Source organism: Perognathus longimembris, chromosome 1, assembly GCF_023159225.1.
Source record: "Perognathus longimembris pacificus isolate PPM17 chromosome 1, ASM2315922v1, whole genome shotgun sequence".
In the NCBI taxonomy this organism is placed as follows: Eukaryota; Metazoa; Chordata; class Mammalia; order Rodentia; family Heteromyidae; genus Perognathus; species Perognathus longimembris.
In genome coordinates, this window is record NC_063161.1 from 85,617,084 (window position 1) to 85,643,522 (window position 26,439).

At 44.1% G+C, this 26,439-nt stretch overlaps 2 protein-coding genes across 3 annotated transcripts in view; one reads left to right on the top strand and one right to left on the bottom strand.

Annotated features, from left to right (window-relative positions):
- Naa35 (N-alpha-acetyltransferase 35, NatC auxiliary subunit) overlaps positions 1-18,497 on the top strand; it is a 95,777-nt gene extending 77,280 nt beyond the window's left edge. The window contains exon 24 of the mRNA XM_048331576.1: positions 17,805-18,497. The gene's annotated coding sequence lies outside the window, so the exon portion shown is untranslated. The remainder of the gene's footprint in view (positions 1-17,804) is intronic.
- Positions 1-26,439, bottom strand: part of Golm1 (golgi membrane protein 1) — a 54,479-nt gene that overhangs the window by 12,694 nt on the left and 15,346 nt on the right. For both annotated transcript variants that reach the window (XM_048331599.1, XM_048331591.1), the window contains 4 exons: positions 22,546-22,695; positions 21,613-21,792; positions 3,888-3,942; positions 1,546-1,648 (listed from right to left, as the gene is read on the bottom strand). In XM_048331599.1, the coding sequence (XP_048187556.1) occupies positions 1,546-1,648; positions 3,888-3,942; positions 21,613-21,792; positions 22,546-22,674 (467 nt within the window). In that variant the 5' untranslated portion in view covers positions 22,675-22,695. The remainder of the gene's footprint in view (positions 1-1,545; positions 1,649-3,887; positions 3,943-21,612; positions 21,793-22,545; positions 22,696-26,439) is intronic.

Here is a 26,439-nt window from a genome sequence, read left to right on the forward strand (position 1 = left end):
TCTCCTGGGGACCACATTGCCCACCTCTTGGGAGGAAGCAAGCTGGTCAACTGTCACAGCTGAATAAGGCTGCACATGCGTACTGGCCACAGAATTTCCTTGTGAGACTATGGCTGAGGGAGGCCTCAGCGGTCTGGTTTCAAGTACACTTCATGTCTGCAGGATGAAATGGCCTAACTACTCACTTCTTAGGACTTACCCTACTGTCCAGCAGTACATTATGTATTTAGGAATTTGGTTTTAAAGTGATCAGGGAGAAGTTAAGGCATGTGGACAATGTCTCAGAATAACATGAGCATCCATCCCCGTTAGTTCTATTCTCCTATATTGCTTGTAACCCCACAGTCAGCTAATCCATTTCTAAGCCAGGTGCACTGGGGTAAACCTGTAATGGTAGCACCTAGGAGGCTCAATTCGGAGAACTGTGAGATCAGGCCAGACTTCCCTACAAAAGACCCTTTTAAAAAAGACAGCAAAAACAAACAAAGCAAGCTATGTAAAATTTTATATCTGATGATTGGCTAAACCTACACTTGAATATCCTGTAGGAAAAAAAACTTCCAAATAATTTTATGTGCATGTGCCAGTCATGGGGCTTGAACTCAGGGCCTTAGTGCTGTCCCTGAGTTGTTACTCAAGGCCAGCATTCTCTGCCTTGAGCCGCAGTTCCAATTCTGGCTTTCTGGTGGTTAATTTGAGGTAAGAAGCTCACAGAACCCCGATCCTTAGATCTCAGCCTCTTGAGTTGCTAGGATTACAGGCATGAACTACAGGTGCCTGGCTCCCATGTAATTCTTAAATGATCAAACACTTTATCATTTAATACCTCTATAAATGTTTTATACGTAAAGTGAATGAAAAATGCTAAAATGGTTAGTGGTTGTGTGATGTAAACCAAATGACTGAGAACTCCATCACTGGGTAGTGGTGGTGACTCTGAATTCCCACACTTCGTTACCATGTTCTTCTGAGAAGGCATGTGAAATAAGCAGAACCCAACCTACTCTGTCACCTGCAAACGGGCATTTTCTCCCCTCCCAGAGGGTTTATTGTGTTAATTATAACAGTATTCAACTCTCACTGTGGACATGTGGAAAACCCTGCAAAGCCTCAAGAAAAGAAAGTACCCACAGTGCAGTCACCCAGAGTACACTGTATTGATACTTTACCAACATGAATAAATGATATTTGACTTAACTCATACCTGAGCACTTGTAAAGAGCAAAGGTGACTGACTTAAATAGTACACCGGCACTTCACAGAATTTTAAGAGATGCTGTGTTTCATGGTACATTGAGCGATTCTGGCTGAGAAATGCTATGTGTGTTGTGTGTCTGTCTGCCTGTCTCAGCATGTTGGTGCACGCACTGTCCTTATTCATTCTGTATTCTAGTCCTTAGCTCCAAGCTTCCGAGGCTTAGGAAAAGTAAAACACACATCTATAAAGAATGAGTCGCAATAGGGACTCTACCCTTCTCGATTACAAAGTTCCCAGCTTGGAAGTCAGGAAGGGTGAGCAGGCAGGGCCTCCTGAGCCACACTTACAAGTCATAGGAGAACTTCTTTTCCAGGCTGGTCTGGTTCCTCTGGAACTGGATGACGTCTTGCTGCAGCCTGTCGTAACTCTTCTGCAGGGCCTTCAACTGGTCTGAGACAAGAGGAGGACATGTCATTACATGAGTCACTATGTGGCAGACCCACATGTCAGAGCATTAGAGGACAGTGGCCACCTCCGCCAGGTGCCTTGTGCTTGCCTACTAGTCAACACCCTTTCCTTGTCACTTGTTCTCAGCTGAGCTGTTCTCCGAGGCCCTGGAATCTGTCACCCACCCCAATTACCAGGGAAACTGCAGTTTTCTCCAAGGACATATACAGCCCTATTCCTGCTGCTGACAACTCAACTTGTGAAAGTTCTGCAGAGAAACACAGCAGCTAACAGCAGAGCTGGGGCAGCAGAAAAAGGGGCTACAATGGCCACTGGAAGGGGGGACAGCAGCAAGCAGAACACAGATGCAGCCCCAGCCAGACAACGGCATCCCCAAGATTATCCTTACAACCTAGAACTGCAAGGATAAAATTTTAAGGGAGAATAAAATTAAAGGATTCCATGAACTAGTGATGCATAAAAAACAGGGAAGGAGTTAAAGATTCTGAGTTCAAGTCCTAGTACTGGCATTACAAAATTGTCTTTTCAAGACAGGGCCTCTTCCTGCCACAGTGCCCATGTATATTTATTTATTTGATTGGTTAGTTATGTTAGTATGGGGTTTGAACTCAGGGCCTCTACCACTTGAGCTCTATCCTCAGTCATTTTGCTTTTAGTTTGCTTTTCAGATAGGAGCTCTTGTTTTTGCCCAGGGCTGGCCTCAGATGTCTATCTTCCTAAATAGTTTGAATTACAGACATGAGCCACCACAATCAGTCCCTAATGGAAAAATATTAAATGAGGTACTTTTCATTTTTTCTATGTGTATTTTACAATTAAGAGTATGTTTCAATTCAGTCTTGGTTACAATTTTCATTAGCAATTCTTGCTTAGAATTTAGATTTCACACAGCATTCAGTTAAATGGGTTGACATCCATATTGTCCCAAACATAAGTTTCCCATTAACTGAGTTGAGTATCAGTTCTAAATTTAAATTACGAAACACTAAGAGAAACTTGAAAATCCACTCCTGTCTTACTAGCCACATGTCAAGTGCTCACTTTAAAGAGGCAGAAACTGAGGCACCTGTGGCTCATGGGAGCTTCCTGACTAAAACCAGAGCTGTGTCCTCAGACCACACTAGACTTGTTGACTCAGGCCCAGCAGAAGGGAGTGCACATCACATACAGGATTTCACCCTATTTCCTGCTTTGCTGCTGCTTCAACACATCCCAAAGCAAAAGTTACCGCACGCTTCCAAACAATCACAGTAACAAAGAAAGAGAATTCCATTGTGCTGGACCCAAATGAATCATACACATACCACACACATACACAGAGTCATATGTGTGTAACATTTATATCTGTGTATACATGTGAGATAAGTATACATCATATATACAAGTTTACTCTCCTTTATCCAAAATTCCTAAAACTAAAAGTAGTTTGGGTTTCAGATTTTAGCATCTATTCACATATAAAGATATACAGTAAATATAGTAAGATAGCTTGATGATGGGACCCTACACATGTATATTTCATGTATACTTTTATACACATATTGATAAGAATTATATAAAATGCTCAATAATTCTGTACATTTTGTCACCTGGAGTCAGATATGAGACTTACTACTTGAGGTGTTTTTCAAGTGTTGTAGCACTTTATATTTCAAAATTTTAAATTAGGGAAATTAATGTTGGGCATCAAAACTAGGGTCTTGCAACTACTAGGTAAGTCTCAAACAATGAACTATGTATGTCCTCAACGTAGCTTTTCTTAATGCATTTATAAATTCTACAGTGGTTGAACTCTTCTGTTCCATTACAACTTGCTATGTAATTTTTGTGTGGGTGTGCCAATCCTGGGGCTTAAACTCAGAACCTAGGCACTATACCTGGATGTTTTTGCTCAAAAATAGCACACTACTACTTGAGCTACAGCTCCACTTCCAGCTTTTTGGTGATTAATTGGAGACAAGAGTCTCGTGGATTTTTCCTCCCAGTGCTGGCTTCAAGCCACAATCCTCAGATCTCAGCCTCCTGAGTAGCTAGGATTTAGGGCATGAGCCACTAGCTCCTAGCAATGTAATTATTTTTAAAAGGACAGTTAGGGGAAAAAGAATAAAGATGGCTCAGTTACTCCTACTAACACTGGCCATGAGGTTGTCAGGACCACCTGAGACCCTGGGGAACAGTGTGGGGAAAGGCAGGTTCTCCACAGGATGGAGGCTGGGCTTACCTTGCAGATCTCTGATGAGCCTCTCACCTGCGGTGATGTTATTCACTAAAACTGCCTGCAAAGAAGACAAACACAAAGTGAAACTGGGCACCTGACAGCTTAGCTTTCCTAATATACATGTTGGGAGAGAAGGAAAGGTGCTATCAGGGCTGAGTGCAGCTCCAAGGCACTATCAGATGTCCACAGCTGAAAAGGAACACACCTGTTTATAAAGATTTGTTTTTCACCCACCAGCCTGGAGCCCGCAAAAGGAGAAATAGGATCCTAGGCTCCATTCCAGCTCTTGGACACCCTTTCCTAGTCAGGCCTGGTTTATCCACCACCCCAGAATCAAAAGAGCAACAATGGTAGCCCAAATCACAAGTCCTCTGGGCTGCCCAGGGTTGGCCCTTACTCAACCAAAAGTCATAGTCAGTCCCAGGCTAAGAGAAAGAAGGAAAGGGGATTCAATGGTCACGCCACCAACACGGCAACTGAATATATTGGCCTTCTCCTGGTTCATCAGTCAGTGAACACGAGAGTTTCCTCCAGTGAGTCACACCAAGTTCAAGACCTGAACATAGAAGGGAAGAAGCAACATGGAACTCCAAATAGTACTAAAAAAATACATAGGAAAAAGAAATGAGTGCTGAGTGATAAATTTACTGGCCAGCATGCATTCCTTCGCAATCACTTCTGACTGTGCTCTATTCTCTTCTCCAAAGCAGACGTAGGAGTTGACCAACACATTTCCTTACTTCATTTGCCAGAAAACAGAGGCACAGCTTGCTATAGTGGCTCCAGGAGGAAAAGAGAAAGCAGCAGTTCAACAGGCATGCTTCAGAGAGCAGGCTGCTCTGTGGCTTCCTGACAGTACACTAGGAACCTGGGCAGGTCACCGATTTCTGTCCCTGTGGTGCATAATTTACATGCTAACTTAACTGGGTGAATGAAGACTTGCAGAAGTGTTGATGAAGTACTGCTCAGCTTGTCTGTGGGGTGTGTTCCCAGGACTTTGGTGGAGGAGTTTGTAAACTGAGTTGACATGAGTGAGCACCAAGCAATCAGCTGGGTGCCAGAGAGAACAAAAAAGACAGGAAGGGGGGGGGGGGTCTCTCTTTCTCTTTTTCCATCTCCTCTTCCCTCTCCCTGAGACACATCTGAGACTTTTGTGTCCTGGGTTCTCAGGCCCTCAGCCTGGGAGTGAGGGAGCGTTACACCATTGGCTTCCCCAGTTCTCACTCTCAGATCCAGGACTGAGCCACACAGCCAGCACCCTAGGATCTCCAGGCCTGCAGATGGCCTGCCATGGGAATTCTTTGCCTCCATCATCACTGGAGCCAATTCTCCTAACAAATCCTTCTTCAAATAGATGGCTCTCGATAGAATTGTAAATACAGAACTCAGTGCTAAAATTAAGCAAAAACCAGAAGCAGATGGAGCAAATACGAACTATTAAGGCCAAGTGCCATTTTGTGTACACACATAGAATACGTGTGTGCTAAGCTACAGTGTGAGAGTTTCCTACTGTGTTACCAGCAACACAAGCTGCAAATACTCCACTAATTATCATGCTGCCCAAACCACGGAGATATATTGTCCCCATTCCTGACTATGGAGGGCAACAACAAACCCATCCACTTCACCCGGTGCTCTGAAACCTCTCTGGGCAGCCTTTAGGTGCCTGGGCAGAGGTTATCAACAGCAATGGTGTTCTAAATAGAAGAATGTGTCTCAAAGGTTAAACCTATCCAAACGAATCTGGTATTTCTGTAAAACAAGAAAGAAACCTGATAAGACAATATACCTGTAAAATTCATCAGCCTGGGAGATATTTCTCCAGAGGGGTATTTTACAAGGGTAATGAGTAAAGAATGTGAAAGGGCACGTTTCCTGTCCTATGCAGAAGTTAGGTCTAATATACACGGGGGCATGATAAGTTATACAGTCCAAGATATTAACTCACAGTGAGACCAACGGAGCATATTCTTAAGAGAGGAACAGAGGCACAATGCATATGTACATCTGATCATATAAAAGAATATTTGTCAAAATGAACTCCAGGTAATGGAAACAAGAGGGTTTTTCCTTGTTGCTGTTTTTGTTTTCTTTTCTGTCTTGTTTGTTCATCTATTTGAAGGAAATGTAAGGACATAAAGTAAACAAATGCAGCAGTGGTACTCACTGAACACTATGTTGGAAATGAACTTGTGGGCAGGGATGGGAGGGAAAAACTGGGAGAGCAAGGGAAGGGGTAGCACTGCTGTTCAAAAAGAAATATACTCATTACCTGACTTATGTAACTGTAACCCCTCTCTACATCACCTTTATAATAATAATAACATGAAAGGAAAGGTCCAATCAGTGGGAAGCAAATTTACTCATTACCCCTGGAAAAAAACATGCATATGTCAGGTCCATAGAACAAAAGATTATCCCAGCATTCTGCACTACCACTTCTGGGCACATCTGCAAAAGAATTCAAAGCAGGATCCCCTGGGGTCTCCTGCACTCCCACATTCACAAACATGGAACCATGAAATCAACCTAGACGGCCATAGAGGGACCTGGGTAAATGAAATGTGACAGATACACAGAATGGAATATTATGCTACCTTTAAAAAGCAGGAAATTCTGGGAAATATTACAACAAAGACAAGTTTTTCAATAGCATTTAGTAAGCCAGTCACAATAGGTTAACAGGTTAACAATAGGTTAAGAGAAGTAACAACCAGTCACAAAAGGAAACTATGACACCGCCTCTACTTTGATGAGGACACTAGTATGATAATCATAGAAATAGCAACAGAAAGGTGGTCTCCCAGGGCTGGGGATATAGCCTAGTGGCAAGAGTGCCTGCCTCGGATACACAAGGCCCTAGGTTCGATTCCCCAGCACCACATATACAGAAAACGGCCAGAAGCGGCACTGTGGCTCAAGTGGCAGAGTGCTAGCCTTGAGTGGGAAGAAGCCAGGGACAGTGCTCAGGCCCTGAGTCCAAGGCCCAGGACTGGCCAAAAAAAAAAAAGGTGGTCTCCCAGGGCTGGAAAGTTTATGTTGTGATTAACAGGATGCACAACAATGTGAATGAGCCCCACATAATTGAGCCATGTCCTCACACAACCTCTCAACCTCTCAACATGAGCACTAGCCCAGACAGAAAGGAAACAGACTGCATCAGTGATTCTATACTGATTAATTTCTGAGGGGGAAAAAAATTACTTCTCTAGAAATTAGGGCATATTCATGTGTTCCTGTTCTATGCATCTTCCTTTTCATCTTCCCAGAAAATTGAAAACAGCTTACAACTACTACCTAAGGGTTTGGGAACTGCTGCAATTTGAAATAGCTAAAGATCAGTTTTTATGTGACTTTGATTTGTTTCCATGATAATTTAGTCTCCCCAAGAAAACATTTTCTCTCCCACCTACTGATTTATGCATGTAAAAACACAGCCTCCATTTAGTCAAGTTAAAAAAGAATCATAAAATCAAGATCTTCTGTATACACTTATATACTTAGAGGAAACCTTTATTGAACCAATTTTCAGGGGATCTACATAGTTTCAGGAAAAAAAAATGCATTCAATAGGTTTTTCTGTTTTGTTTTCTGGGGGGTTTGCTGTTGCTTTTTTTGGTGCTAGGGATGGACCCCGGGGGACTCCCAAATGGCAGGCACACACACACACACACTCCAGCAGCCAGCCACCTCTCAACTCAGTAAAATCACTGTCCATTGAGTCCAGTGACAGCTTATTCTGCTCTGCACAATCAAGTTATTCTTCACAACCTGGGTGAACAGCAACTGAGTATATCAGAAACCACTGACACTGTCATAACAGGCCTTTTAAGTAGCTAAAACGGTCCATTTTACTGCAATTTTAAAAGTAGAAAAGCATGCCCAAACATACCCAGATTAACAAACACTTCAAGATGTAATCTACTAAAAGTTATTAATGAAATAATTTACTTTTCACATGAAATCTTTGAGCTGTGATCCATTTGACACAGCACAACTCAACGTTGATGTTCTGTTGCTGGACAGCGACCTGTGGCTAGGGACACAGGCCCTGAGGAACAGGAAGGGAGGAAAGATGGGAGCAAGTGAGTGCTGTGGGGACACGCTCACACACACGTGTCCACTCAACAACAAAGCCAGCACTGACTACAAGTACTTCTTGTCCTCACTCAGCCTGGTGGGCCAAACCAGATCAGTCTGAATGTGAGTTTCTACAGAAAAACAGAACTGCATGGTGAGAACCCAAGTCAGATTGATAAAACCCTAGCACTGGCATACATAACTAGTTATTATGATTAAGTAAATAGTCAGGTGATCAAGAGCTAAATATTTTACATTACAGAATTATTGGTCAAGGGAGGTGGTAATGGTACTATGGCCAAGATGGAAGATTCCATCTTTTAGACAGATACGTGTTACATAATGCAGGAAGTATTCTGAGAAATGTATGCTGAAGTCATTTCATCAATGCATGAACATTCTAGATCATACCTAAAGCTACACTGCATAGCCAGTCACTATACCTGGCCTCAGCATTCAATCAAGGGATGCAGAAACCTAAGACAACTATTGGCCTAATGTACAGCAGGTTTCTGTTCTTGTTTTTGTTGTTGTCATGGTCTGTTTTCTGAGCCAGGGTCTCACTATGTAGCCCAGGCTGGCCTCAAACTCACTATATAACCCAAGTGGACTTGAACTCCTAGTCTCTCTACCTCAGCTTCCCAAGTGCTGGAACATCCAGTATAAAAACAATAATTACAAGAATATATTTTAAAATAATGACAATGGCTAGGGGTTTGTGGCTCACACCTGTAACTCTAGCTACTTGGGAGGCTGAGATGTGAGGATCATGATTTGAAGACAGTCCTAGCAGCAAAGTCTGCAAGGCTCCTATCTAAAATTAGCCACACACACAAAAAAGCCCGAAGTGGAGCTGAGGCTCAAGTGGTAGAGCACCAATCTTGTGCAAAAGAGCTAAGGGACAGTGGCCAGGCCCTGAGTTCAAGCCCTGGTTCAAGTACATCATCATCATCATGACGAAAGTACAGTACTATAAATACATAAACCAGTAAGTCATTTATTATCAGTATCAAGTATGATATACTGTATACAACTGCAATGTTATACTTTGCTATGGTTAGTACCACATAGGAGATAGAAATATTCCAGTCCATTATCTTCTTATGGGGCCAGTGTCCTATATGTAGCCTTGCTCCCTCAAACAGCAGCAGTTACAGTATGTGCAGAAATATTTCTGGGTGAAAAGATAGTAGTTATAATCACAAGGAGAGGAGGAGAAAAGGAAGGGAGGAGGGGAAAATGAAGGGAGGAAGGGAAAGAAAAACAAAGGCGGGAGGAAAAATTAGGGAAGGGAAGGAAGGAAAGGAGGGAGGGAAAAGGGGAAGGAAGATGAACTTTATCCATCATCAATTATCAGGGAGGCAATGTAAACAAGGGAGGAATAAAGAGAAAGGGGTAGGAACAGTGCAACAGAGACAGGATGAGGTAAGAAACTGTCTTGAAGGAAGTGGTGGGTGTTGGTTTGGGGTCTGCCACCAATTTGCTCCTTGTTTCCTCACCTCTTGGGATCTCCATTTCCATACCTGAGTCCTGAGAGGCTTGGTTGACTTGCTGGGTCCTCATGGAGGTGCAAGACAGGCAATTCAGAAGGGCCGCTGTGTGCTTTCAGTGCTGCCCCCCTACCTCCCACCACATTTAGCATCCCATCCTGCTCCCTTCACCTCCTCTGGATGCCTATGTGTGTCTCCAAAAATTAAAAAACCTCTACCCATACTTTTCCTAATGGCCCCAGGCTAGAGGCTGCAGGCTCGATTAATGGTTGAGGCTGAGTTTGATACTCCCATGGCTGGGAATGGGGCTCAGTGGAAGAGCACTTGCAGGGCCTGGGAAAGGGTCAGGGGTAAAGGCTGATAACCCAGAGTCGATACTGAGACCTAAGACGCACAGTTGATCTCTACCTTCTCCTGCCTTCCTGCTTCTTATCCCTCAATGTTTCCCAAAGCGGCCACTGAACCTAAAAATATTACTCAACCTTTCTGCCTGCCTTGCTGGCCAAGAACAGGCCATGAAATCATTCTCTCCCCTACTTTAGACTAGGTCCTGCTCACACCAGGAAGAAGGGAACACTGCATCAGAGGCCAGCACCACTCTCACCAGATGGCCTTGTTGGTCTTCTTAGTTGTACTGTTTTCTGTCCAACTGCATTTCTGCTACATCAAAACTAAGCATGAAAATGAACAGTTCACCCTGGATCTTTGAGTTGTTTCTGAAGGTTCCTGGGTCATATAAAAATTACCTAATACATGTGTTCTGCTCTATCATTATTATCTTGCCTATTGTTCTGGGGGCTCAGCCATGGTCTTTAATAATGAACAGAAGATATCATCCTTTTTTCCACATATGGGGTTAAACCACTTTCCAGAGAAGCCAGGTAGAGGCCAGGCTGGGCCAGGGTCTGACCCCAATCTCTCCATATGTACACCTGCCTTGCAAGTGCCCCGAGTTCACACCCCAATCCTAGGAGGGAGGAGGGATGTAACTAAGGATAAATAAGTCAGTGAAATAATGTGTCAGTTCCAACTGTGAATGAGTATGAAGACAAAGAGGAGTGTTTAGGAGATGGCAGATGTAAGTGAGCAGTAAAATCCTGGTAGGAAAGGAACCAAGCAGACAGGGAGGAGCTGTCAAGGAACAGAGTCAGGACCTACACCTGCAGGAAAGAAGTGGAGTTCCAGTGGGGCCCAGAGGAGGGAGAAGCTTAACTCTGTGCAAAGCTTAAAAAAAAACAAAAAACATGAATCTAGGGAAACACCTAGTACACATAGGCACGGCTGCTCTACACACCCCAAATAGCTCTTGTCAAAACATCCTTGTAGGGGTTACACAGAGAACAGCATCCTCTGGAAGGCTTGTCCACCTTCCAGCTAAACTGGGCAGGAAAACTTGGCCCACAACTCACCTGGGTCTCAGATACCACACCTACCTGGCCAGGATCGCCTAGTGCCCTGCTCTGCAAAGGCCATGAAGTTGGCTCCCATCAGTGGGCTGAGCACAGGCGGATGGAATGGGAGCTATGGACTAGCACAGAAGCCAAGTGTTTCAGAGAGAGGGGGTGGGGAAGGAGAGGGAGAGATGGAGGTATGGAAAGGGCAAAGGGTGGGAGGGGGAAAGGGAGGACGAGGTGGGGCAAGCTGGGGAGTCTGCCCATGATTCTGAGAACTTGTCACAACTGCCTCCCAGGCTCTTGGCCACCTCTATGCTTTCACATACATGTGGCTTGGATCAAAGGGAACTCCCAGGAAGCCCCAAATAGGTTCATGGCAAGTCCCAAAATGCACCACCACACATCTCTAGCAGTGACCTGAAGGCAGAATGAAGAACTCCTTTCGGGCTCGGACCTGGAACTATCACCTCACTGTCCTGCTGCCAAAAACCTTGGGTCCAGGCCCAAAGCTGCATACTCCAAAGTCCCCACCTCAGCACCCCTCTGTTCTGCTTGAAGTGTCCACCCACATACTGCTCTAGAAGACAATAGCTGGAAGAGCTGGGCCTGGAGCTCAGTGGTAGAATGTGTTTTAGCACATGACAGGCCTTGAGTTCCATCCCCAGCATCAAAGGGGGTAGGGGACCCACAATGTTAGCCACGAAGAGATGCCAAATCAGAGAAGCACACTGGCTCTTGAAAACTTCCATCTTCATCTTAGAGGGCAGCAGACAGCACCAGCAATCCAGAATATTCCCTAGCTGTTCTTAAGGCAGGAAATGCCCACTGGGGCTGCAGATTTCCAAACTCAAAGAAGTCCATGAAAACGGAAAATGGAGAAACCTTAGCCTGTGCCCTTTCATGGGCTCCAGTGCCCTTATTCCTGACCCTCCCCAGAGGGAGGTACCACTTCCACACATCCTCACCTCCTGCAGGCAGACACAGACATTTGGGTACTACAAAAATCACCACAAACATTGAGCAGAAACAACAGGATCACAGCCAATGGTCTTCACAGAGCCCATGCATCCTCCTTAGCCATGAACAATCACAGATCTCCACTTGTCAGAGCAAAAAAAAAAAAAAAAAAACCCACAAATTAGAACACAGAGCATACAGTATTTTAAGTATTTCCCATCAAACTCTTGTCTTGTAGAGCTGAGGATTGATCTCAGTGGGGGAGGACATGGACAAGCCCTGGGCTCCATCCTTACCAAAAGAAAAGGAGAATGAGTGATACAGAGACACTAAGACATTACTCCTCATAGAACATGAACAAGGCACATGAAATAAAGGCCATGTTTGTTGAGCCCCTAACAACCATGGGATACCTCACAAAAGATAACATTTTGATTGCAGAATTCAATCAGGGAACATCCAAAAATCAAACTAGATCTGGAATCAAGTAGGCTTCAAGCTTCTGCTGAGGTCCAGCACAGCCTGCTTCCCTTGAGGAGGAAGATGAAGACTAAGCAGAGGCCCAAGGCACACTCACAGAGGAATAGTCTATACTGCAAGGTAGCTACTGAATGTCAATATTGTGTATACTATTTCTTTTTGTACTGAAAAAATTTAAATAATAGATAAAACTGACAAGGCAGTTATTACATGTAGTTATTATTGTATGTTAATTACTATACATTCAATATATATACATCTAACATATGCAAAATATTGTATAACTATAATAAATTCACCAAAGGTAAGAAATTAACATTTGTCTAATCCTGTTAAGTAGGTATTTTGAGTTTCCCAGTTTAAGAACAAATTTTCTGTTTCAGGTTATATATTGCACTTAACATATAATCTTAGCTACTCAGGATGTTGGAATCTGAGGATCCAGATTCAAAACCAGCAGGGGCAAAAAAAAGTTGTGAGACTCTAATTTCCAATTAACCGCTAAAAGTCAGAAGTTGAAGCCTGGCACCAGTGGCTAATGTCTGTAATCCTAGCTACTCAGGAGGCTAAGATCTGAGGGTTGAGGTTCAGAGTCAGCCCAGGCAGGAAAGTCTATGAGACTCCTATCTCCAAAAAAATCACTAGAAAACTGGAAGTGGTGTTGTTTGGGGCTCAAAGTGGCAAAGTACTAGCCTTGAGCAAAAGAGCTCAGGGACAGTGCCCAAGCCCTGAGGTTCAAACCCCATAACTGACTTAAAAAAAAATGAGTCAGAAGTAGAGCTGTGTCTCATGTGGTACAGTGCCAGCCTTGAGCATCAAAGCTTAGAGATAATACCTGGACTCTGAGTTCAAGTCCTAGAATCAGCACCAACACAAAAAGTTGATCCAGTCACTCAGCCATAGGGCGCTTCCTAGAATGTGTGGGTTCAATCATCAGCAACAACATTTTACAAAAGTAATCCTTAATAGTAAGAGGCTTCTTAATCAAATCCAATACACAAAAAAGGCTATCAGTGTTTCAGAAAACTCATCCATGAACATGTGGATATGAGAGCTGTCATTTAAACTGTAAAAGGAAACCTCACCCAAATTATAATCCAGATAAATGCCAACCCTTCTGGTCTTTTCTGCCACACAAAGATTGACTAGAGCAGCATTTCAAGCCACATAGTACCCATTGCAAAGCTGAATTGCCCAGCATTGGTTCGGGCCTGAGTACAGCCACTTTCTATCTGTGCAAAGATAGTCTATACAAACTCCTATTGTCCATCTGTCCTTGTCCTCCACCTGGACCTCCTAGAAATGGTGGCCAGAAGTTAATCTCGCAGTCCCCAGGATGGTTGGATAATCCATATGCTGCATTGGATACAGCTGCACATTTTACTCTCTGCAAACATCACACTCTTTTTATCCTTGGACACACACCAATTAGGCTATGCTGTTTGGGGATTGAGAGTAACTTCCACTCTAAATTTGTAAATTTCTGCAGAGTGGAAAACTGCAGAGGAATAGCACAATTTTCTTTCCTAAACCTGACTGCATAGAACTTAGGGGTTTCAGGCTTTCATTCTTGTGCAAGATGCTTTTGGTGTGTGTAAATTTCACTTCTGGCATCTTGGTTTTCTCCACTATCTCTGTTAGATCTTCAGCACTGTACAAGTAGCTTTCAAGGGCTGTCTTCTTCACATCATGTTTGCGCTGAATTTGTTCCTGTTGTTTCTGTAACATGGACAGGAATGCATTTTGCTTCTGGTTCTATAAACATCTTCAAGTAAACAGATTCAGTGGATAATTTGTCTCTATTCTTGCAGATTCTTTCCTAGGTTCACCTGTTTCTTATACTAGGCAGCTAATACCTTCTGCCCATCCACCACTTGCCTGTTCAGAGATGTGATGTACCCTGTAGCTTTAGTCTGTGTTCAGTGATGGCCTCCCTGACTGGCCTCACACAGTGGCCCTGACGGTCAGTCACCATGCTGAGTTTACTAGTGACAGAGCAGCTCCAGGTCCTCCTCGAAGAAAAGAACAAGGACTTGCCTGGGCTTCTTACATGAGGGCTTACCCTCCTGCCTCTTCCCTTTGCCTCTGCAGCTACTGGGAAACTTCAGTCCTCCCCGTTGGTGGCTGCTCGAGACATGACCCTCCTTACACTGTAATGACTGGACAGGAAAACACCTGCAGCCGTGCCCAGGATTGCCAGATGCAAGGCAGAGAGAAGCTTTGTCTACACACAGTCAGTGGTGACTGGGTCTCTCGGGTCTTTCAGACAGACAGGACACTTGAATTCCACCTGGAACTTGCCCAAAGTTACTTTTATTTCTTTTTCAGGGTCTCCCCAGTCACAAGCAAATATGCTGTCCCATGTGTCACGTTCCAGAGGGCTAGCCTTGATGTCCTTCAAAGTTCCTGCCCTCAGTCAAGAAGTTGGTTACTGGATTGGTTCTAAAATGAGCTGACAAAAGCAGACAACTCCAAGTCTAGGAGGTTTGATGGTCACCAGCTAATGTCTCCTCGTTTCTGGAGTGGGGGCTCGCAGAAGCTCTTCCGGCGAGTTTCCCAGAAGTGACTTCAAAGCTGACCTTGCACAGACTGCCCTGTGCACACTGTTTCTATGACATATTTATTATTTGTTTAATGTGGGAGGTGAATTACTTGAGTTTAATTACAGTGCTGTCTTTGAAGCCTAAATCCAATTGGCAAACTAGAGAATTTAGAAGGTAGTTAAAAAGATGGATGGTCTTCTGAGACAAACATTTTTTTTCAAGGAAACAGATTTTCAATGGACTTTACTGACTTGCTCTTATATTGCCTCAGTTGAGACTTTCCTCTTCCCAGCTGTCTCCAAGGCCTGGCAATTCCCTCGTGCCATCTCTTATGTCTCACTGCACTGAATGGATGTAACTCCCACCTTCATTCAGCGGAACTGAAATTTTTGCTTCAAGTAGTTCAAAAGCCTGCTGAGTGGGCAGCCACCTCTCCTCTGCTCTCCACAGGAGTCAGGCTGCCTGGTTAAACGCTCATGTCTGATCTGACCATGCCAGCCCATCACACATAAACCTTGCAATGTTTCCCTTGTCCTTGAACTCATGTCGTCTCTTTATTGGTTTAAATGACACTTTGGAAAAAGGCCGCAGGACTCCTTTTATGCCTCCAACACCATACTGCTCCACACTGGAGGCCTCCACCCACCAGCAGGCTCCCCATCACACAACACTTGCTTTCAGCCTTACTCTGTGTTCCTACTGGGCATGCTCGACTGGCTTCCAAGTCAGATGGAGAGGTTAACACCACACACATGGCCCTCAGATACCTTGTAAGATCCACACACCTTTGTCACTTTGAGAATGGTAAAGAACTAAAAGTTCAAATCTATTTTGCAGGCTCATTCTCATTCCCATGGAGTCACTGAAGACTTGAATGCTGAACAACTAGGGGCAGCAGCAAGGTGCCTCTGCTCTGGAGCTGACAGTTGAGGCCACTTGCCAGGACACGGTGGGGACCGGGGGGCAAGAAGCTCATCCACAGGGCTGAGCCTGAGTCCCCCTCCCTTGAATCCACAGGCACCTCCCCTCTCTAAATGTTGCTGGACAATTTCTCTACTTACACCAACCCAACCCTAAATAAACGATTTACTTCTCCCTCTCCAGCACCCAATAGGAGATGGATTGAACCAGACAGGGAAAAACCAGTGGTAGTAAGAACAGAAAAGATGATCTAGATCCTTAACCCTAGGTTCTTCCATTAATCACAGGACAAAAGGTAACGAAAGTCAAAAGAAATTACTCTAGTTGGTACAATTTGGGCTCCCTTCCAGAGGAACATTGTTGCGTTGTGGAGTACACAGAAAATGAAGCCCAAGAGAGAACCTGGAACCATCTGGGAAATGCATTTGGCCATATGGGAATTCTTTGTGGTGGAGCCAGCAAGACAGAAAGTTATCTGGCAGCCCTGGCACAGCCAGTTGGGGACACTGCAGTTGAGGAACATCAGAGACCTCTCCTGGACTCAGCCACTTTCACTGTCTCAAAAGATAACAATGACTATCTCTGGGGAAAAAAATGAGAAATTAGGGGCTGGGGATATGGCCTAGTAGCAAGAGTGCTTACCTCGTATATATGAAGCCCTGGGTTCGATTCCTCAGCACCACATATATAGAAAATGGCCAGAAGTGGCACTGTGGTTCAAGTGGCAGAGTTCTAGCCTTGAGCAAAAAGAAGCCAGGGACAGTGCTCAGGCCCTGAGTTCAAGCCCCAGGACTGGCAAAAAAAAAACACAACAAAAAATAAAAAAAAAATGAGAAATTCAACATGCCTGTGTGTGTACAAGAACTCTGAATGTACAACCAGTGACCATGCTTCCTCTTCAAGAGGCAGAGTCCTTCAGAGGAAGCCAGACTTATGAGTAGGTGCTGTGCCGGAGGGAAGCAGCCCATCCCAGGTTCAAATGATGTCCAGGACCCTTCAAGTGAAACCATCATGATCTTTCTCACTCCACAAGGCACTCATTTACAACAGTAAAGCACTTAGAATATAATGGGATTTTCATGCCACACATCCTAGAGAACTTCACTGGGCTTCCCCCTGCCCAAGGTTCCTGACACCTTTTCAGGACAGGGACAAAGGGGGGAGGGGTATGGGTTCTGTCACCTAAGGGCCATCTCATGCTCCAGCTACCCACTGCATCCATCTCCTTTTAATTCATACAGCTAAGGATAAAACCCAGGGCCTTCCTTGCAGATACTAAGCAGGTGCTCTGCCAGAACTACTCCCCAGCCCTGCTGCCCTCCCATCTTTAAGCTCTCCTTCTGAACACAAAGCAGTATACATGGATACTTCTTCTATCTTTTACCTAGGCATCTTTTTTTTTCCATCCAGTCAGCTGCTTCCCTTTGGGAATGATTATAGGAACTCAATTTCCATCACAAAGGAAATGTTTCTCAAGTGAGTTCCTTTGCACTGCTATGGTACTAATTTACATGCTTAACAAATAAAGGGGAAGTATAAATGTCAAAGTGGATATATAGCTGCAAGGAATGAACCTCAAGAGAATTCTACATACACACACACACACACACACACACACACACACACAGAAAATGAAGCTATTTCTGACTAAGTTTTGGCAAGATGAAATGAATACGATGTTAGGAAGATCTCCCAGCCTCTTGCTTCAAGCAACTCAAGACCACAAGTCATTTATAATCTGAGCCCTAGAACAGAGGTTCTAAATAAACAGTCAAAAGACATAGGAATGTCTTTTATTTGGTGCCAGTCCTAGGGCCTGTGCACTGTCCCTGAGCATTTTTTTTTTTTTTTTTGCTCAAGGCTAGCATGCCACCACTTGAGCCACACCTCCATTTCCAGCTTTTTTTCTGATAGTTTAGTGGAGATAAGAGTCTCACAAACTGCACCAGCTGGCTTCAAACCATGATCCTCAGGCTCTCAGCCTCCTGTGTAGCTAGGATTACAAACATGAGCCACGGGTGCCTGGCTAACTCTGTTTTTCTAATGGGCTCACAGGTGATTGAAGTGCAGCTGGGCTAGGATTAATCACTGAAACACTGATCATTCTACATCCAAACACCCTCAGGCTACAGAGGCTTTCAGGGCAACTAACACACAATCAGAGGGTGAGTTCACCTCTATCACCCAATTCCCTTGACAATGTAGGCTGAATATCTTCTATCCAAAATGCCTGGGACCAGAAGTGTTTCGGATTTCAGAGCTGCTTCTTTTTTTTTTTTAATTTTATTTGGGAATTTGCATAGATTTTACTGGTTAAATTTCTGTTCTTTATAAACCACACAGTTGAAAGCCTTAAGTTATTGTAGTCTGAATGGACTCAGCCAGAGACAAACAAAAAAGATGTTATCACTATTGCTGGGGTGAGCGGCTCCTATCTCTGCTACTGCTTTCTCACTGCTGCTGTCACTGGCTGTACTATTAGTGGAAAATTTGTTGTACTCATGTCAAGCATGTGTCATACTCTGTACAGAAATTACCTTTTTGAATCTTCACATGTACCCTATGAAGTGGATTCTGTTATTATTTCCATTTGACAGAGGAGAAAATAGGTGTGCAGATTTGAAGTGATTTGACTAAAGCCATGCAGCTCAGTAAACTGGAATCCTGTGCCTCCTTCACTCAGAAGCACAGCTGAAATCTTCCTTTCAGCTGCCCAGGATGAAGACAACTTTATATCACTTGCTCTAAAATTTAAAAAAAAATTCTTGACAAAAACATACTCCCTTTCCAAATAGTTATGTGATATTCTTTCCAGTGGATAGGATTTTGTTGTTTAGTTTTTAAAATTTTGTTATCTGTAGCACTCAGCTTTTCAGAAATATGGGACTTAGATTTGTTTCTAGTGTCTACTGGAGCCTCCTAATTCCTGGTGATCCTCAAATCGTTTTTATATATATGCCTCTCAATTATAAAAAGAAGCCAATAAAACAGAAGCCTGAGAATCAGTGGGAAACAGCCAGCCAATTCCTTTCTGGCAGATGCTGACCCTGTCCTCGAGACAGGTGCAGGGTCACTGTCTTGTTTTATTGAAGGTTTGAACCCATGGCCCTGCACATTCTGGGCATGTGTTCTATTACTGAGCCATATTGGCAGCCACAAAGGACCATTGTCTCAGAAAAGAGAAAGAGAAACTTTCCAGCAATGACATACATGCTTCGGATGAGGGGTAGGCAGGCAAATGTGTTTATACTCTCTTCATCTTCCTCATTTCCTACAGATGGGAAAAACTTGTTTTGTTTCTTAAGCCTTAATCAGGCACTTGAGAAGCACTAAACTAACTCAATTGATCCTCTCCACTTTGTCTTGCCCACCCTAGGGGTCCCTCTCAGCCCATATCCACTCCACAGAGCAATCCTGGTCTCTCCTGGGGTTCAGTTTCAGGCCCCCAACATTCCAAAGCCTGTACCAGACATCTGCTTCTTTACCCTGTCTGTGGGCCACCTGGCACATCCCAGATGGAATTTCTGCAAACTCTATCCTTGAGAATTGTGAAAATAAAAGGGAAAATTACAATGAAAACGACATTAAAAGAGGCTTTCAAAATGGGGCTAGGAGGCCAATGAGAAACAGTGCTAGGCACTGGTGGCTCACGCCTACAAATCCTAGTTCTTCAGGAGGCTAGGATCTGAGGATTGCAGTTCAAAACCAGCCCAGACATGAAAGGCTGTGAGTCTCTTATCTCCAATTAACCACCAGAAAACCAGAAGTGGCGCTGTGGCTCAAAATGGTAGAGCACTAGCCTTGAGCAAAAGAGCTCAGGGACAGCATCCAGGCCTTGAGTTCAAGCCCCATGAGAGAGAGAGAGAGGAGGGAGAGAGAGAGAGAGAGAGAGAGAGAGAGAGAGAGAGAGAGAGAGAGAGAGAGAGCAGAGAGACAGAGAGAGAGAGAGAGAGAGACAGAGAGACAGAGAGACAGAGAGACAGAGAGACAGAGAGACAGAGAGACAGAGAGACAGAGAGACAGAGAGACAGAGAGACAGAGAGAGACAGAGAAACAGAGACAGAGACACAATGAGAGAAAGAGATACACAGAGAGAAAGAGAGACAGAGATGACAACCTAAACAAATTCCAGCTGCTACCTCAAAAGGAAATTTTGGTCACCTCCACCCTTTTTCACTGCATCTAGAACCACCCAAATAGACTGGACAAAACTGTGTGCCCAGAGGCTCAGAGTGCACAGAAAAGTTACCATACTCTTGCTTTGTGAACATTTCCATTCCATATAGACTTTTGTTGTTGTTTTTTCCTTTCCCCCTGTACTAAAAATTGAACTCAGGGCCTTGCACATGCTACACAACTGCTCTGCCCCAGAGCTACACCACCAGCAGCCACATTTACCATTCTTCTCTTTATCTTCTATTCACTGCATAGCCCCCGTTCCTTTTCACCATTCAATAGCCTATAGACAGGCTCCACTTTCTTTGCCTTCCTTGGAACGATGACTCAGAGCTAGCTGAACCTGTCTCCCTAATTGCAATAACTGAGACCTCAAATAATATCCTTTTACAGTTTCAGTTTGAATTGACAGAACAACTATTTTCCCCCCAAGAAATATGTTTAAGGGATTCTGTCTCTGAACACACTGTGCCTTATTATTTCCAATTGAACAGGATTTCAGGAACAGAAACAGTGTTTCCCAGTGAAATAAAGCAGCATAGATAAAACTGGCACAAGCCCCAGTGATGTATGGGAAAGGGCTATGTACTATTACAAAGGAAGTTGGGGGAGATAACGGAGGTGAATATGACCAAAGTACATTATACACATGTGTAATCTGTCACAATGAAACCCACTGTTTTGTACAAATAAACACCAATAGAAATAAACAAACTCAAAAAACCTTAAGGAGAAAATGGAGGGAGGAGGAAAGGAATAAAGCAGGATGGAAAGGAATAAAGCAGGAAAGGAAAGTCTGGAGCCTTAGCTATAAATGACTCATTGTGGGGCAAGATGCTGGAACTAGTTCAAACTAAGTCCACATTTGAGATAACAGACACAGGGATACAACCTCCTTTCAATAAATTAAACATTCTTTAGGGAGCTGTGTTTACAACAGTAAAACCAAACTGCCCTCAATAATAAATGGCTATGACTCTGATATACTTCCCAGTAGAAGATAGTTCCACTTTTTATCAGCTATATAATTTAGTAAGGAAAGCTTAATCTCAGGGGAAAAATGCAATTTTCAGGAAAGGACATACTTCAGTTGTCAGGTCTCTCTCTCTCTCTCTCTCTCTCTTTCTCTCTCTCTCTCCCTCTCTCTCTGTAGCCCAGGCTGTCTTGCAACTTGAAATACTCCTTTAGCCTCCCCAGGGCTGGGATTACACATGTGCAGCACACCTGGCTAGAGGCCTCTTTTTAATCTATGTAAAATCTGTGTAAAATCTACGTAAAAACTTAATAGTCAGAAATTGGACATAGTGGTCCACAGTTGTAATTTAGTTACTTGGGAGGCTAAGGCACGGAGGCTGGGAGTTTGAGGCTCACCTCAGCTACACAGTAAGAAGACCATCCTAACTTTCTTGGTAGTACTAAGACACAAACACTGATCTTTAAGATACAAGCACCTGGCATAACAGTGCAAAGGTAAAGCCAAAAGGCAGAGTAATCAGGGCCACGTTGGTTCTTCTGCATTTCTCCCCTTATTACCACTGCAACAGTTTCACAGGCCGGACTAGGAACTTAAAGTCTAGATGAAGCTCAATCAACACACACTCCATCGAAGTCTCTAACTCTGAACCCGGGATTCTAAGCAGGCAGAAAGTGTCATTCAGAAGGGAACGGTGAGGGAAAACAGCCTTACCTTCTCATCCTGGTGGACCCTGTTGACGCTTTCCAGCTGGAAGTTGTGGCTGGACTGGATCTTGTCTAGCTGCTCTCGCTGCTTCTCTAGCTCACCCTGGAATTCGTTCTTTTTCAACTCCACAGCACCTCTCTCTGCGGCCGCCCTGCGAACCCTGTTTTCCAACTCTAAGACTCGTGTCTGTAAGGAGACCACAGTGTGAGGGCCAAAGTCAAACATCCCTAGATATGGCTCAACCAAGGTCCCTTAACAAAGCCCCACACTGAGGCCAAAGCCTACACTCACCACTAAGCAAAACGAAAGGAGACTAGCAGGAAGACCATCAGTTATGGGAAATTCCAACTACACTGGTTTACTAAGATGCTTGTTGCAGGCAGGCCAAGGACCTAAACACTGACACTGGGGGATTAAGGCTTACTGGATCAGAGGTCTCAGAAGAGCTGAAGTCTGGTAAAGAAGAGAGCAGCAGGTCATTGCTCCGTAGGGTCTTGACCCAAGATTGACACAATATGTGAGAAAGCTAAAATCATTATTGTCATTAAGTGATGATGATAAAGACTAGCGTCTTTCAAAATATACTTCCTTATGCTCAACATCCCAACACACTGCCAGCTCCATTCTTAGCTGTCTCCTGTGAAGTAAAGGACTGAGAATGGGCATGTCCAGCCATTTCACCAAACTCCAAATACTCGAGTGAGAAGCAGAGAGGGTGGTTTTGATAGTAGTTCTCAACAGTCTCACACTGAGGAGGCAGCACTGGAGAGAACAGCTGAGCCCAGCCAGAGTGGGGGTTATGCACAGCCCTAAACTTCCACTACAGTTTGTGTTCTGGGCCCAATGATTTAGGTGACAACATACAGCAAGCTCCGGGGACACTCACCCAGAAATGTTAGACACTGGATGGCATCCACATACACAAAATAAACAAGATACCTGGAGTTCCATGCTCCGGGAGCTTGCAATCCAGTAGTTGAAGCCCAAGACAACCACACAAGCCACCAGGGCAGCCAGAACAAGGGGCGGAGACTTCATGCTGCGACGCCCGTTTCCCAATCCCATCATCTCAAAACCGGAGCTGGGGGTCTGCCAAATAAAAAACAAGAACAAAAGCTTCCAAACTAGTACTGTCATTCCCAAAGCAGGCCATCCATCCCCACCACCCACAGGAGGGCAGCCCCTCCTGTGCCCCTTGACACATGAGAAAGTGTGGCTTGTGGCCACATCACAGGTCTGTGGCTGGGAGCTGTGGCAGACTTCCCAGCACGGGCTCACATACTAGCTTGAGACCTCAGGCTAGCTACCATTTATATTATGCTTCAGAGTCCCAGTCAGTAATGAGGGAATAATTACATTATTCACCTACAGGAAGTAAGTCTGAAGATTCATCATTCTGTAAGCAATAGCAAATATTAAGTGCTTCCATACCATGTTTAAAAGAATACCTTCCTGAGAACTGCCAGGAGAGGTCTTTATATGATTCCTAACAAGTGAGGGTTTTAGAGATGTATGTGTGTGTGTGTGTGTGTGTGTGTGTGTGTGTGTGTGTGTGTGTTAAGCCAACTGACAAAATTGGAGGAAACCTAGGCTATAGGTCACCCCCAATCTCACTGCCCAGGTGACCTAAGTATCTCTTTCACAATGTGAGAGGGACAGGGATGGGAAGTATGCACTGGGCTAAAGATGAAAGGGTAGGAGAGTGGGGTCCAGTTCCATTTCAGGATTCAAGGTGGAGGTGACCCAGTCCCTGCTGTGTCAAACAAGAGCACCTGCCCCTCACACATGCATTTCTTACCTTAGGGGCTATGTTTCTGCAACTGTAGGGTGATGTGCTCCACAGCAATGTGAAGGTGAACCATGCCCCACTGAGAGCAAGAGTGCACAGGGAATACAGCTAGAAGTTAGGGTCGATCAATTTTGTTCCCTGACTTTGACCCAAAACCAGATCTGGCTGGATTGGAGCACCAGTCACCATGAATAAGGAAAGTGACTTTATGAACAACTTTTTCTAGCTGAACCAGATAAAGCAATCTTATCAGAGTGAGGAGAGCCAAGGTAATTAATGGTCTCTAAGCAGAGACAATGCTTTCTAACTTAGGTGTGAGGGGATGGAGAAGGAACAAGGAAAATTAAAGGAGAGGAGAAAAAGGAAGAGGAGGAAGGAGAAAAGGGTAGGAGGATGGAAAAAAATGAAGGACAGAGAAGAGGAGGGAGAAAGGAAGAGGATGGAGGAAGGGAAGATGAAGGAAAGGAGGGAATGAGGGAAGAAGAAGGGAAAGCAGAAGAGGAAGGTGTAGGAGGTGGGGGAAGGGAAGGGGGAAAGGAAGGGGAAGGAGAGGCCAAGATTCACCTATAAGAGATATACAGAGTTGATTCTCATACTAGAGTTTAACATGTCATCAAAGGCAGCTTCCTTCTGTTAGCTGCTAGCAAGGGACCTGAGGTAAATAAAATCATCTACAATAAAGCCCCTGCATGACCATGGATAGATTCCTGGGTGCACTGACCACTTACGGCTTCATCTGCAGCTCTGTTCTCAAGAGGAAAGGCACCCCCCCCCCCCCACACACACACAGGCGCCTTTAATTGAGTTATTGCTAATGTCAACACTGTATATTCTAAAGGAATGCTAAAAAATAACAAAACTGCAATTTTAGAAAGTTATACCTGTCATCTGAAAATGTTTCCATTGCCCTATCATATCTGATTTGAATCACAAGTCTTTATTTCCCCTCACTCTCTTAAGGTTTTATTTTTTATCTTGCTAGTCCTGGGCCTTGAACACTGGGCCTTAGCACTGTCCCTGAGCTTTTGTGCTCAAAGTTAGTACTCTACCACTTGAGCCATAGTTCCACTTTTGACCTTTCCTGGTTCACTGGAGGTAAGAGTCCCATGGACTTGACTTGCCTGTCAGGACTGGCTTCTAACCACAATCCTCACATCTCAGCCTTCTGAGTAGCTAGACTTAGAGTTCTGAGACACCAGCTTCACACACACACACACACACACACACACACACACACACACACACACACACCCCAAATAGGAATGAGTACTACACACAGTAAAGTATAAAACTACCTCTCCTTCCTCAAAGTATAAAAGTACCACTCCCAACAAAAAGGGAGTGTTTTCTTACAGCTGAATCCAGTGCCAGTGTCATCAAACAGCAAGTACACCTGGCATATCTTAAGACAGCAGAATCCGCCCCACCCCGGCATGCCTAATTTAATGGCTTTATGGTGAAGCACAGCTCTCCGTGATTCAAAAGTGTAGTCACCATTCTCAAGGCTCCCAGATGTCACTCTAGATGCTTTTTGATGCATATATAAGCTGAAGTGTACTTAGTTTCAATCCAAACAAGATCACACTCTTTATGCCTCTACATGAATGCCAATCTACTAACACATCTCACTGCCCTTTTCCTGGAAGCACATTATAGTTTGCTCCATTTTGTTAAAAGGCTAAATAGAGAGCATCACTGTATTAGGATTTCATTAACCAATCTCCTACTAGGGACAGTCAGAGTTCTCTTGGTTTTCAAGAGGTTTCCAACAACATGCCACAAACGCCATAATGCATATAACACTGTGAATAAGAGATGACACCTATATGTACAGTCACTTATTCACAATATGAAATGCCCAAAGAGACTTTCAGAAACTCTTCTAGCAATGACACCTGCTGTGAACCCGTCAAGATCTGATCAGAACATACTTGAAGAATTTTTATTCTTCTTTTCATTTTGTTACAGAAAGGCTGTCTTTCAAACATTCTTATAGCTTGTTGAATTCCTGGAGATAAGGAAGGCCATTGTATCTGGTTTCATATTTACACTGAAATTATTTGTCCAGTGGTAGTGGCATAGCTTAGCTTAGTGACACCTAAGAGTTTGATCTCCAGCACACGCATGCACGCATGCACACACACACACACACACACACACACGTGTTCATCCACTGTTAATTCCTTTTTGCAATAAGGAACAAGGAAATGGGAAAACAATACTCTTCCCTCTCTGAAAGGCTAGCCACACCTTACTGAATTTTTACCTAGTGCTTTGAGTAGCTACTTCTTTCATACACTAACTTCCCTAACAATGTATTTTTTAGGTGGAGCTTGCAAAATTTTTTATATTCTAGCAGAAATGTCAGTTGGTAGGTGTGCCTTAAGTCTGAATACAGGAAACAGACTCAACCTCAAAAGAAGCCTATGGATGAACACTAACAACCTCCTTCCTTTAGCCTGACACTAAAAATTCACCGAGCAACTCCCAAGCATCAGGTGTAGTGCTAGCAGCAGGCAGTTCAGTATGGCCAGGTCTACCCTGGCCTCACTGACTCGCTCACGGTTACAATGAAAAATAGATGAATCTAGATGCCAGAAGTGTTTGGATTGCATGACATGTATTAACTGCTAAGTGAATGTTGACTGCTACTGTTATTACTATAGAGAGAGGTAGATCAGATTACTTATAGATTCAACCTTTTTTCTACCTTAGGAGGGAAAGTGAAGGTCTTTGTTCTACAACCATCCTACAGTACAGCATTCCTCACCTGCTCTCCTGTGACTGCCATCCACAAGAGCAGCAGAGATGACCACCATATGGAGCAGTGGGTGTCCCAGACATAGCCTGGTGGAAAACAGCTGTCGGAATGAGCCCCTCACTGAGACCCAGTGTCAGGCTGCCCACACAGCAACATCAGGGGGGTACCTCAGGTTCCTGAAATGGAGTAGGGGTGGCCAGGCAAGAAAGCACCCATGAGATAGAAGGGCAAACACTGAGACTTTCAGCCTTCGATGCCCTGCATCACCAGCTGATGATGGATG